The 14,352-nt window shown below is 43.6% G+C and overlaps 1 protein-coding gene across 1 annotated transcript in view; it reads right to left on the bottom strand.

Moving 5' to 3' along the window:
- The window catches only part of antxr2a (ANTXR cell adhesion molecule 2a), a 70,008-nt gene that overhangs the window by 30,233 nt on the left and 25,423 nt on the right, over positions 1–14,352 (bottom strand). Inside the window, exons 11-16 of the mRNA XM_070904372.1 lie at positions 12,657–12,735; positions 11,922–12,017; positions 6,333–6,383; positions 5,181–5,270; positions 3,141–3,311; positions 2,662–2,742 (exon numbers count right to left, since the gene is read on the bottom strand). Of these exons, the coding sequence (XP_070760473.1) occupies positions 2,662–2,742; positions 3,141–3,311; positions 5,181–5,270; positions 6,333–6,383; positions 11,922–12,017; positions 12,657–12,735 (568 nt within the window). The remainder of the gene's footprint in view (positions 1–2,661; positions 2,743–3,140; positions 3,312–5,180; positions 5,271–6,332; positions 6,384–11,921; positions 12,018–12,656; positions 12,736–14,352) is intronic.

The raw sequence follows: 14,352 nt of genomic DNA, 5'->3' as shown, positions 1-14,352 counted from the left end.
CAACAAACTGGCTGTGATTCAAAGTTCATTCTTGACCTTGGAAGCATTTGAAGAAACATGTTTACTTCAGATAATCAGAGTCTTATCTCGTGATATGATCGATAGCTCCAGAACAGCCACTTAATGGACCTTGTGGTGAGGCTGTTTTGTCAACCTACAAACTACTTCCTCGCACAGAGAAAACTGATGTAGAAGGTGTAGTTTCCACAGGCGGACTCTGGGCTGAGTTGGAACCTAAAAAGTAGTTGTTGAAATTAACCTGAAAATGAATAAATGTCACCCTGAAGTGGTGCTTTCAGTAAAGGTTTGTATGAGTTTAATTACTGTAGTGACACTTTACAATCTATATATTTGTTCTTACTCTAAGTATTGAAAGTATTTCAATCAAACCAAATCAGTGTTACAGTGCAAAAGTTGGATTAAATCATAACATAGATATAAAAAGCATCTGTATTGTTCATTGTGACGCTGGGAATTAAACTGTAAGCCAATGTGGGATTTAACAACATCGTAACTCACTTAAAAATAAAAATAAATTCAGTTTCCACTGGCTGTCAGCGAGTGCTCTGTTAAGACGTAACTTCAAACACACACAGAGCCTTCGCGGCCTCCTGTTTGATTCTCTCCTGTGTCCGCGGCGTACAGTCTCGATCAAAGACTTAAAAGTGGAGTTTGGCGCAGTGATCGGCATGTGAATGAAGCCAGCCAGCGGTGCCGGGGACTCCACTGGCAGCTTTTCTTCCATGTCCTCTTCTATTCTGCGAGCTTTGACACAACTGGTTTACTCACCAGTGGGCTTCACTCTCTGTTTTCTACGCTTCCCAACAGTTTGCTCGAAGCGACGGAGGTGACCTCTTGTGTGGGAACATCTATCATCTTTTTACGCAGTGGGAGCTGCAGCCATGATGTTTCCACAGTCTGCCCTTTTCTGCTTAAAACGCAGACAGTTGGATGAATACTGGGCAGGGGGAATTGTTGTCATTTCTACATGAAAACGGCAGCGTACTGCAGGAAATATGCAGGTTTGGCCTCATTATTAAGCCACATAACACAACACAAACAGCACCAGCCCATTAAACAAACTGTTAACAATTTATCATGGAACTGACACCAGCTCACATCGCGCTTGAGTCCTTTGTGGCCTTACAGAGAGTAGTGTAGCACAAAGACTGAGACAGATTTGAGACAGGCAGTAAGGACTTGCCTGCTCTGGTATTGCTTGAGACAATCCAATAATCTGGTTAAAAAGCTGTATTTTTAAATCTAGGTTAATTGTAACTATAGTGTCACTGAAAAGATGGTTATATGCAACATTTCAACAAAATGGAGCTTAGTTTTACCCATAATATTGGACGTCTTTTGACCTACAATAATCTTCTGGCATTCTGAGCTTTGCTAAACAGCACCGTGACGCCCTGAGTAGCAACTGGCAGGCTCACAGCTCGCTCACCGCCTCGGTTTTTTCCATGTTCTACAGGCAGCAAACGTTATTCCACTCGAGACGTTTGCAGCCTGACATCATTCTGTGAACCATTAAAAAGACTCTTATGGTTCCTGTTCTCAGACCTCTGTAAAGAGGAAGATGATCAGAAGGAACCACTGCAGTGGACACAATTGACTGTACAGCTTCTGCAATATGTTATGATATCATTCACAAAGGGGAAGTATTTGGAGGAGTCAGATGTTGGTCTTCAGTTTCAAATGTGATTTGGGGGGGGTTCTACACTGGCTACCACTGTACAAAAGTTTGTAAGGGTGACTTCATATGAAGAGGCCTGTTTCTGGGCCTGAAATCTGGTCAAGAAATGAAATGTAGACGCTCCATCCCTCTACACCCGTCTGCAAACTGATTCTAATCTATGCTACTCATTTTGAGATTAGGCATATATCTCAGTGTCAACAGCAGATGGTGTGGTTTGTTGGATGAACGGCTGCCTTAGAAAGCTAAGAGCATATCAAAACATCTGGTTAACTCCGACTTGGTGGCGGTTTGTCAGCAGCGTGCTCCCCTAACCGCCTGCGGGGCGTCCGGTTTCAGTGTGTCGGTTTGTGGAGCCGATATGTTTCCTCTTCTCTGACGGAGGTTGAGAAAAGTCCAGAGTATGACCATATTAGGATGTCCCTGTCACGCTTCCTTCAGTGAGCCTCTGCAGCTGCAGCTCATATCGGCCCAGTTAGGTAACAACAACACAATGCTAAACTCGTGCCAGCAACATCCTCTGCTGAGTGGCAGCACACAGATTATTCAATACCGCAGTAAAACAATGGGTTCTTAACTGTAATTGTGCTGAATACTCAAATTAAATCATACTGGGGATTAGGGCTTTTATAATAGTCAAAAAAAAAGAAGAAGACCATCCACACTGCTGCAAGATGATGATGAAATTCTCTATTCATATCTCCAGTGACCAGCGATGAGACCCGCTCCCTTCAGGCTGTTGGTTTGTGCAACACTCGGACGCTGATTTACTGTATCCCACACACACCCTACAGTGAAACACCCACGTATACGCTTCACTGTTCATTCAACCTTGCATGCCTCTGCATATTTTCTTCATCATGAGTATGGTCTGTATTTTAGGCCTCTCTGCAAATACATTTTCCACTGGGAACAAAAGTGTCAGGAGCTGGAAGACATTAAGGCTCTTTTCACTGACTTACCTTCTCTGCAGATGTGGGTCGCATGAGGGAAACTCGGTCATACTGTCGCCCCAGCAGAGCCCACAAAGCGTCGAGGCGACCCTGATAATACGGAGAAACGGGATTTAGTTCGGTCTTTCGTGAAGCTGGCTCCGGTTTCATCACGTGACCTTAGTGTGGAATTTCGTGACCTCTGTCTTGATTCAAGGATGATGTGTGGGATTAAGATCTCCCCCTTCTTATCAGACTATCACTTGTTATCAGTTGTCCAAAAATTCCACTCTTAGGTTACATGATGATTCCCGAGACAGCTTCGTTTGCTGAATGAAGACCATGAGAGGCTGTTGAAAGCTTTAAAGAGCTCGTAAGAGGACCTTTGACTTTGGATGATTTTGTTACATAATATATGAAAAGACAAACATCACTAGTTGGAGGGCAGAAAACTGAAAATGACTCAGGCTGAAAGACATCAGTAGCGGGTCCCAGGCTGTAGTGCTCACCTTGATGGGAGTGTACCATTTGTTCTCGTTTTGATGGTAGTTGGGGGCAGGCTTCGGGGTGGGACGCTTGATCATCGGCTCCTCTGCGTCCTCTGGTATGGACACTACGGCGTTCTTGGCTTTCTCCAGCCTGGCCCCCTCCTCGGTCGAACCCTTCTCACCCCAGCGCACCTGGACAGGTGAAACCACACACAGCACTAATTTAAGAGAGACAAGAATGGCTTCTTCTCTTCTTTTTACATTCATTGTTGACAAAATATCAAAATGACTGCTTAGTGCTGAAACTATTAGTAATTGATTAGTCGATCGCAGGGCTGGACATCACTTTTACTTTTTCTGCAGCAAGTATTGACTTTAAGTACTTAAAGATCCAAAAACACAGGATCCTACATATCCCAAAATGCAACTTGATAGTGTACGGCCTCAGAACACATTATACAAGTATTTTCACACACTCAGTAGTAGTCATTGTGGCTCTTAAACTGAACCGATAATCAAAATAATAATGAGCTGCAGCTCTTGATTAAAAATCTGTCGTAATATTAATAAACTAAACTAAATATCATCCATAACAGTCAATAAGCCGACAGAGGAGGCCGAGCACACTTGCAGCCACTGAGGAGGTAAACAGTAAAGGAAAAACATGATGACAATAGGAAGACAATAAATAACTATATATCCATAAGAAATGAAGTGACCTGAAAACCACATTTACATGTGGTATAATGTGTTATTGTGTGTGTGTGTGTGTGTGTGAGCGTGTGAACGTAGGCCTGTGTGTTAGTTAAGCTGTTCTGCTTTTTAATTGAATTCATCACATCTGTTGCAAGGAGGAGATAAAAAATCCACCGTCACATGAATGGGGAGAGGTGATTAATTAGCGACACAGTTTTCAAGCTGTAGGTTAAGCCGCGACAATATAGAACAGCTTTTCAGAATCATCTCTGGGATACATCCCTGGCCTGCCGCATCAACAAAAGAGAGGGCTGCGATGAATAAAAGATACGTTGTCACCTCAGCCGGCTCAATACGCGTTTGAAATATTGGCAGCGGCAATGTGGTGGAGGTGGAGGTGGTTTTCTCAGCATGGTGTCTTAAATGTGGGATGCAGAGGAGAGGACGGGTTGATCTTAACAAGCATCTCGTCCTCCATCCGCAGGGGGGGGAGGCTTCAGAAGTGGAGACGGGCCTGTCGGTGGGAATCAACCTGCTGCAGGAAGAAGAGAGCGACGGGACAGCCGGGCTCGCTGCTCACCAACTCTCGTGGGGACGAAGTCAAGAGGTAGGAGCTCCCCGAGGATTCTGGGAAATCCCTGCAATGTCACTAACTTCCTCCGGGCTGGGAAGCGGTAGGGGGTACAACAGGGAGGGGGGAGGAGGGAAGGAGGAGGGGAGCTGGCCTTTAAACCTGGATTCCCTTCGGAGGAGGCGGATAACAAAGGGGCTTTGCCAAGGTTTGGGAGTTGAGAAGGGGGAGGCGGAAGGGAGAGACGGGTGAGGTGGATATGTCAAGTTGACAGCAGCACTCAATCCTTCATCCTGGCAATGACTTGATCCAATCAGGCTCGGACGGCCAAGGACGAGATGGCAGGGCCTGTCATGTCGGAGGCATCAGTGGACTGACGAGGACAGCGGCCCGGCCGGTCAGTCAGTCAGTCAGTCAGTCAGTCAGTCCCTCCTCCTGCTGCCTGTGTAACTCCACAAACTTGTAGCTTCAGAGAAAAGACTGAATGTCAGCAGTTTTCTCTAAACCTGATGTCGGCTTACGGGATAACAGCTGTCAGAAATGCGTCACTTCCTGCTGTCTAGGATTTTCTCTTTCAGTCCTTTTTTTGCTGCTTGGATTTGATGAGGTAGAGATGGTGTGACCGCCTGCCTTAATGTTTTTAAAATGTGCTGCTCAAATCATTTCAACATCAAGACAACTTCATGGAGATTCATGTGTCAAACCTAATGGAAGAGACGTGACTTTGTGGCTGTGATGAAAGTGTTTCATGCTCCTGAAAGCAATATGTTGGGGGATGACAGTTAGGCTCTCACCTCCATGCGTTTGATCCCTCCAGCTCCTCTTCCTCCGTAGTAGGAGGCGTCCACAGTCGGCCACTTCTTCTTGGGCAGCTGCTCTGGCTCCTTAAAAAGGCAATGAAATTAGGATCATGTACAGTATGAATATCCGTATCGCAGTTGGACCCAGATGCAAACTCTTGTAAACAACGACATCTATCAATGTGAAAAAAGGAAGGTAGTATTTTCCTTCAATCCCATTTATCAATATTTGCACTTCCTCTCAACAGGAAAGACTCATTTACGTAAATTTCATCAGGAAGGAAGAGACACTTACGTCCTTACTTCTGCTGCAGCCATCAATTCTTTCAACGTGGTTCAAGGAAATTCAAGGATTTAATCATCAAATCATTTGTTAATTTCCTCAAATGATTTCCTTCAGTATTTATCATCCTCTGCAGAGGGAGCTTAAAATCTAGTGCTTATTGAAAAAAAAAAACCTGTTTGTGCTCGTTGGATTTTTATGATATGATGATATCGTCTTCCATTAATAACAAATAGCTTATTCAACATACAATAAAAGGGTCATAAAAAAACAACAACCTTATATTTCTCAGCGTAATACCGGCAGCAAGTTCTCAAAGGTTTTCTTATGGAATAGTTTTTGGGAAATATTCACTTTATACATATAACTTCCTTTCTTTCAGAGAGTGAGAAGAAAAGATCTCCAACGCTCTCATGTCTGTGCGTTAAGTCCAGAGCTTGGGCCAGGGGGTGATTAGCCTAGCTTAGCATTAAGACTGAAAGCACAGGGAAACATATAACCTGGCTCTGTCCAAAGTTAAAAAAGAAATCCACCCACCAGCACCTATAAAGTTCACTAATTAACACCTAATATCTTGTTTATTTAATCTGCACACAAACAGAAATGTAAAATGGACACATTGTGGTTTTAATGCGAGTTAAATCTTTAGCAGTATTTATGCTAAGCTAGGCTAATCTTGGCTCCAGCTTCATACTTCATACACAAAGACATGGGAGTGGTATCACTATTCTTCAGTGTGGCATAATGAAATGTAAAGTTTGTTCTGTGACTTGATTTTTATTTCCATCTATAGTTCTTTAATGGCACACACATTTTATAAAAATGTCATCGGTGTTGTGACAACACTACAGTGATGTACTCACAGGTGGTGGGGGACGGGAAGGTGGAGGAGGCGGCGGCGGGTCTTTGATGACCTGGATAAACAGAAAAAGCAAAAGAGCGTCAGCACAAAGTCTATCAGGGGACGGATTCAGACACACACACACACACACCTTGTCAAGAGCGGCACAGACGAGGCTGACGGAGGCGATTCGTGACAGGTGACTGAGTCAAACAGAGAGACGTCCCTCAGCTCGTCGCACGGCGGAGACGCTGCCGCTGCCAGGCTGCTTTGTAACCGCAACTGGCACCCCATCGCCTCGCTGACTACTGATTACAAGGATTCTGCTTGTAAACCAACATCAGGGCCCCCCCGTGCAAAATAAAGAAAAGCTGAAAATCAACTTGTTGACAGGGGAGTCTTTGGGGCGAGCGCCGCTGCCCGTTTAGCTCTTAATTAATTGGATGGGGTTCAGTGCTCCCAAGCAATCCCCCCAATCATAAAGTCCTAAGGAGTTAATTAGCTCCAATGAGATACAGGAGGAGGAGGCTCGGGCTCAGCTCCAAGCCCCGTCTGCGTGGAAGATGAGTGGCGGCATACACACACACACACACACAGAGAAAAAAACAAAACAAAAGACAAAACACACACACACACACACACACACATATATAACCACCTCTCCCACAGCAGAGTGACCAGCCCAGCGGCATTGTTCATGACAACACTGGATGACATGGCACCTGAGGAGCAGGTTGTCCACAATGTGATTCCACTCAAGGACAAGATGCCTCCACTGGGTTTTTCAGATGTGCATCGCAAAGCAAAGAGCAGCCTGACAGTGACATTTGTCAGGTGTCACTCAGACGCTTCACATACTGATGTCCAACTTTTTACTGCAGGATTGCTGAAGACACCGCTTGCCACTCACTCCGGTCTGCGAGAGGGATCCCGCTGGAGAGACTGAGTTTAGTCTTCTGTGTTATCAGGTCATCAGAATCAGAATCAAAAGTACTTTATTGATCCCCAGGGGGAAATCAAACAGTCACTACAGAGAGCCTGTAGCTCCCAAAACACAGAGGTCCTGTCGATGCTTTCTGAAAATTTGTGGATTTGAAGTTGAAGTTATCTATCAAGAAAAAAATGCCAAACATCATCTGGTTCCAACCTCACAAATATAATGTCTGCTCCTCTTTTTCCTCTTTTCTGTTTGATATCATTGCAAACTAAACATCTTTGGACTGTTTGCTGGACAAAGCTCACACTGAGCTCTGAGAACTCGCGATGGGCATTTTTCACAATGTTTTGACGACATTTATTCAGTGTCAAATGATAATTACATTGAGGTTCAGCACTCTGCACAGAGGCTCATAAGCAGGGCTTGATAAGAAAGGAAAGAGAGTTTCCTGTTCACTTCTCCGCCCAGATTTTCCCAGGGCCGGTGTGAGATAAGGCCTTATTTCACTGCCCCCCTCTTACACAATAGTGGACGTTAGCACTGCACGCAGAGTACGGTAGCTGGCTTATAAATACTGCCCATGTAATTACAGTGAGGACATATCTCAACTTGAGGTGTGCGGCAAAGTGGAAGGCAGACCTTTGTCCATTAGTCATCAAAGATAGCGGCTTCATTGTCATCGCTGGTTATGCATTTGCTAAATTGGTATTGGAGGGAAAGAATGAGCAATGTAATTATGGCATATCATAGATCCTAGCAGCTGTTTCATTCACTGTTAAGCGCAGGGATACTATCACACTCCCACACACTTGTCATTAGAATAATGAAAACTAATCAATTAGGATTAATTAATTGCTCTTTGACACTCAACTGGCTGTAAGCAAATCCAGTAAAGGTCTATTGGTAGCCTCTCCATACGCTGATTAACATCATTTCAGCCACACCTTACGTTGACGGGATTATCTCTTTTTATTAAGTAATTATGCAGCAGATTTCCGGGACATATTGTGGGATAAATAAAGCATTATACAAATGACGGGGCTCTGCTGCTCTTTCCCAGCTACCTGATGGACAGATGTGAGGAGAAGCGTTCTGCGACGTAATTAAAAACCAAACCGCAGGATACTTAGCCGCCTGACATCAGCCCCAGCGGCTCGCCACCACAGCCACGACACCGAGGGGGTGAGGGTGGGTAGGGGGGGTGGGGGGTATTGGACCAATCAGAGGCGCTCGGGGCATCGTCCCCATATGGCTGTCTCCGTAACTGTCCAACTGGACTTGATAATCTGTTTGTTCCCAACCTCAAGCCTCAAACCTCATACCAAGCTCAAACCGTGTTGTGTCAAGCTGTTTCAGGAGGCTTACAGTGATGGATCAGTGGCAGGTAGCATATTTGGAAATTTAAAAATGATTTGTGCTTTTAATTGCAGACAAATGAACCTGTTTGTAAAAAAAAAATAAAAAATAAAAACGATTGAGGGGAAAAGAAACAAAAGAAGATAAAAGTTCTGCGTCGGAGAGCAACGCTGACAACTTCTAACATGAAATAATCAGAGATTACTAACATATTAAGCACCAACTGAGTTGAAAATGTGTCCAAAAGTGCATCCAATTTAGCGGTGAATCATTTGTAATTTGGATAAACTGGTGATGTAATTCAAAACTGCATCTCCAATCCTGAATCCTTTGATATGAACTAAAGGCTACGCCATTCTGAGTTTAATTTCCAAACAAATCATAAACAAAGAAATTACCACTCCACAGCTTGCATGACCTCTCTCCTGGCATCAGTCCATGTGGGAGAGAGAGAGAGGGATTGTGGGAAAGAGGTTGGGCGTGTGTGTGTGTGTGTGTGTGTGTGTGCGTGGCCTCATCCCGACTGCTGAAACCTGGCAGACTGGGGGTTTAAATATTAACAAGCCACACATGGCCCTCCTCTTCTGCCTCGTCCCTCGATGGAAGGCAACAGCAGCTCTCTCCACCAAGACAAACACGTCCACGGCCAGACATGCTGCAGGGGGTTTACATTTTAATGCCTTTGTTGGTTTTCCAAAATATGCTTCCATCTCATCCTGGATGGGCTCCCTTCAGGTCCACAAAGCCAGGTGACGTCTATCATTTAAGGGGCGGCGCGGGTGAATGGGAACAGAGGTGCGGTGGGGGGGCTTTTGGCGGTGGTGGAGGGTAAATTTGCCTTTATCAGATCTCAGTAGAGAAAAGTAGAGACACAGAAAAAGACCAGGGTGCACCATCTGTAGCCCCTCTCTCATAGCCCCAAACGATAATCTGTTGTGGATTTTTGTAAATGGTTAAGTGGGTGAGACCGCTGTTCCAAAGGGGACGAGGGCAGAGTGAGGAGCTTACGACAGTAGTTTTCATGAATATCCAGGACTAAAGACAAGTTAAAACAATGGATGAAAGAAATAAACACCTTTCCATGAAGTACAATCAAGTTGTTGAAAGGGAAACAATAAAAGGAGCGCTCACAATTGAATTGCAGATTCAACATTCATTAATTATACGCAGCCTCAAGTTCCACCTTAACTAACACGCTGTCCACATGGGAGCAGTAACATGTGGCGATCTGTGGAATTAATGAATAACCTTCCAACCTCCACATTTAGAGAAACACATTTGCACTTACTAATTAAATTCCCTTTAATCACCAGAGCCTCTGAACTGGAGTTTATATTTTGTCCTTTCAAGATTCACGCACATTTTCCATTTACGTCTACTCAATATTAACAGTCTCCATCATGGGTGGGGATGGGAGTCCTTAAGACTTTATCAATACCGGTATTGATACAGCTCTTATCGATATCATTTTAACCTGTGATAACGAGAACAACATCGTTAGTGGGCGGCTAAGGAGGAATAAGTAGGCAAACTGAAAAAACATTAAATTACACACCAGGTTTGGCTGCCCTGGAGCTAATCCCTATTACAGTTCTGATCAGTTAAGAACTGGTTCAGGTTAAGACTGGACCGGGATCATGTACACAGTAACAGCACCTCCCTGCATTCATACAAATTAAGGTCAGTGAGCTGTGGATGAGGTTTTCACTGTCTGTTTATACCTGAAAACACAGAGTGATGGGATCCAACAAGAACACGATATTTTACGTCAGAGTTTTCTGCCTGGGCTGTTTTCCTCTGTGGAAAAACATGATGTCATGTACCTCCGTGCACCAATCGGGTGTTCAACAATATATGAATCAAAATGTTTGTTGGTTGTTTTCTGATGTTGGCGACACCATCAATCAAATCTGATCAAACCACGCCCCCGCATGATGTAGATTAGCTCAGTTTAGCTCCAACATTCATTCAGCTTTAACTAGTCAGTAACCGTTTTGTTTCTTTGGCTGATTTTTTGTACTTCCTGTAATAAGAAGAGCTTCGTGCTATGTTTGAGTTCATTGACCTTTATTTGTATGGATGCCAGGGGGAGCTGTGCTCTGATTGGTGGGCTTACATGCATGGTGCCAGTGCTGTTTGAAAATACCGTACTTATGGAAGGACAGAAACGTTGTTAATACAGTGAGTAAGCGACAGTGTGCAGCGGTCTTCGCTTCTTTCAGTCGGGAGTTTCTGATCCTTTGCGCCTGTCAATAAGACTTTATAGTGTGTAAGAGCTTTGTTGAAACCAACTCAAAGCAAAGCAAAATATGAATTCTGCACTTTCCTCTGCAGATTTATGCACCGCCTCCATTCTTGATGAAGGGAGGAAGAAAAATAATACTAATGGGAGGAAAAAGAAATCAGTGCAGCTGGAATGAAACGCTCTGATTGACAGGATTAGTGAAAGAAGAATTTACCAAAACAGACTAAGTATTTTAAGCTGGAGCGTGGACATGGCAGATTCAACTGTGATTAAACCATAAACAGTCTCTGTGATTAATATTAATCACTTCAGTCCCCAGGTAGGTCTAATGGTAGTCCTGCGCAAACAGAGATTTTGTTAACTTTCACACAATCTGTCACTCACATTCTTCTCCTGCTGATCCCTCTCTTGTTTTGTTTTCAAGTTTGTTCACATGAAGTGACTTCATCTATTCTCAGTACTTGTGTGCGATCACACGCAGCCATCAGCCACTGATCGGCAGGATGTGGGCTCTTCACTTCCTGTTTGAGGTTCTTCCTCTGTGGTGTTGCTAAGCCACCGCGGGTGAACGAGGTAAACGGGAGGTGACGGGGTTGAACAGATGTTTGACGCCCTTCAGAGCTGGCTGCTGAACGACGCTGAGCCTGCTGTGTGTGAGCGGCCTCGGACACAGTTAAACCACTGACCTGCTGGTTATCACTGGTTAATGGTTACAGCTTTGGGCTTCCTAAGTGGGCATACATTTCACACGCTTTGGACCAACTTCCCCAACTTGATTTGACTTGCTGGCTTTGCAACAACAGGATGTTTGCAACTGTCAGCATACAAAAAAAAAACATCCAGAGAAGATATTTAGCGTTCTCACCGCCGACTTTTGCTCTTAGTGCAAAAGATTTGTTCAAAATTAGACCTTGCCTGTTATCACCATCAGATCTGCACAAGGTAGCAGTGAGTATTATTTCATTCTTTTTGATTGCGAGGCAAAACAGGCAAGATATGAGCGAATCATCAGCTCTGGTTGCCCAAAGTCGAATATGTTCAGAGTTGGTTATGAGCAGTGCAGCAACACTCACCACTGTGCAGCAAAGAGGCCAGAACCACCACATGAGGGCCAGAGCTACGAGGATCAGCAGCACGAGGAAGACTATCGCCACCGCCAAACCATCTGACTAGAGGAGAAAACAACCATAAGAAATCAGTTCATTCATTCAAACAGTCAAATCACTACTGGACAGAAAACAAAACGCCTGGTTCATTATCTGGTGGAGAAATATCAGAAGTTTGTTAGAATGCAAAGTTGAGATGCAGACGAGGAGGGATGTTCGAATGCTTTTAGTTAAAGCCGTCCATCAGACCCAAAAACTGGTACAAGAAATAAATAAATGAATATGGACATAATATGTAAACATCAGAATTATTTTACAAGGTTTTATTATCATCATTATTGATTTAGGGTGTAAATTAAATTTGCTGCAGGTTTCAACTCAACAAGTTCTTCCATATTGTGCAAAAAACACAAAACAGTGGAAAACTATGGAACAACTGAATACTGCTGAAGAAAAAATACTGGTCTCATCACATGATCAACACGGAAGAGAAGAGGAAGTTCTGCTTATAAAGACAGGAGAAATACACACCGTCAAACTACAATATGAGCAACACTAACTGAAACATTAAGTGAGGAGATCAGACTCCGACAGAGAGGTGTGAGAGAAAGAGGGTTATGTAACATGTACAGGTGGAAAGAAGATCAGTCTCATTTCAGATGCTTTCGTTTTCTTTCTTGTATGAAGGGACTTCAGACTCACACATGTGGAGGCAGTGATGGTGTAGGCGCTGGAGATGAAGGACGTGCCGTTGTTTAGGCTGATGAGAACATCCATCGTCCTGCACAGACAACAGTTAGTGTGTTAGTGTCACGGTAATATGTTCAATTAACCACATCTGATAAGATGACTGAAAACCACTGCCAGCCTCCTCCAGATAATTTAGCGAGAAACACACGTTAAAACATTGCACACAAAACATTCGCTGGTTTACCAGCAATGTGAGCTGACATGTTGAAGTGACACTGAATTTATGCTGTATAAATGCAGCCATTTATATTTATATAATTTATATATACATATATATATATTTATATGATTTAATTTAGAATTTACTGGCATATTTTTGCGTTTGGTGTCATCTTTGATAGTAAAGGTTAGCGTTCAACTGTATAGAATAATATATATAATATCATGCCTGAGATCTCCATGAGGCACGTTCTTGTATTTTTTGCAGGATCTGGGTGTTTTTAGCTGCACTGAAAAAAAACACAGAAATCTGTGTACTGCTTTTTCTTTTGGGCAGAGACGACGTCACTGTCCAACATCAGTGGACACAGAGGTACAGTCCGCTGACGCTTTTTGTCCAGCGTCAATCATGTTCACATAGATTTAAAAAAGGAACAAGGAACGCCCGCCACGTTTTGTCTTTCAGTAGATATCTTTGTCACAACACTTGACAAATATTGCCCAAACGCGAGGGATCATTACCAAAACCAGCTACAAATAGTGATGGTTAGAGTAAAAAGGGAACATCAGCCGATGTATTGGAATTGGATGAACTTTTTTTTCATTATCAACATCAGTATTTTCCTCAAAAGGTCACACATCTGTAGGAAAACGAGCCACAAGGCCGGAGCTCACTGTCGGCACAACGCTCAGTAAAGAACACAATGGGTGCAAACTAAATGGTCGAACTCAGAGGGAGGAATCCTCCTCTTCCTCCTCATTATCACAGCCGTCAGTGTGTGTGTGTGGATGAAGTAACCTGACTAGCAGTAACAAGGCTCGTGAACTCCTATGACTTATTTAGAAGGAAAATGCGAAGCCAAAATGGGCGCAATTAAAACCCTAATGATGAACGGCACCGCAATTTCCATATGTCTATTACGCCCAATCCAATTACCGCAGGTTTAATGAGAATTCAGGATATGGAACGAGTGAAACGTCTGAAATCCTCCCTCCAACACAAGAAAGAGAGGAGCGAAAGAAGTACGCGGAGTGGCATTGTGTGTGTGTGAGGGGCCAGCTGTGAGTGTGTGGTAGCGTTCGGGGGAGGCCTGCATAAAAACTGGTGCTGCGGAATAATAACAAGAGAGCTCTTTGCTTTGCTTTGGATTTAGCCTGAGGCAGCGCCTTGGGCCACCAATTCTCCTGTGGTTCAGAACAGATGAGCAACCAGACCATGTGTCCATTACTGTGCAGCGTATTCTAAATATTCTAAACTGACTCCTTTGCACCTTTCCTAATTTACCCATGCTAAATATTTAAAATACAATTTATGGAACTTTAAAACCGGATGCACTTTGACACTTCACTCAACTTGTTGATGCCTCCACTTCCCCGTCTTTTTATTAATTCACTATCATATTCTATTTTGTTTTCTAACTCAGTAACTCAGTTTTTTTTTTTAATACGGTAGATCTCTTTTTCATTTAGACCATTTAGTCTTTATTTG

This window comes from Enoplosus armatus, chromosome 4 (assembly GCF_043641665.1).
Source record: "Enoplosus armatus isolate fEnoArm2 chromosome 4, fEnoArm2.hap1, whole genome shotgun sequence".
In the NCBI taxonomy this organism is placed as follows: Eukaryota; Metazoa; Chordata; class Actinopteri; order Centrarchiformes; family Enoplosidae; genus Enoplosus; species Enoplosus armatus.
The sequence above is the reverse complement of the archived record's forward strand: the minus strand, read 5'-3'. Positions and strand labels throughout refer to the sequence as shown.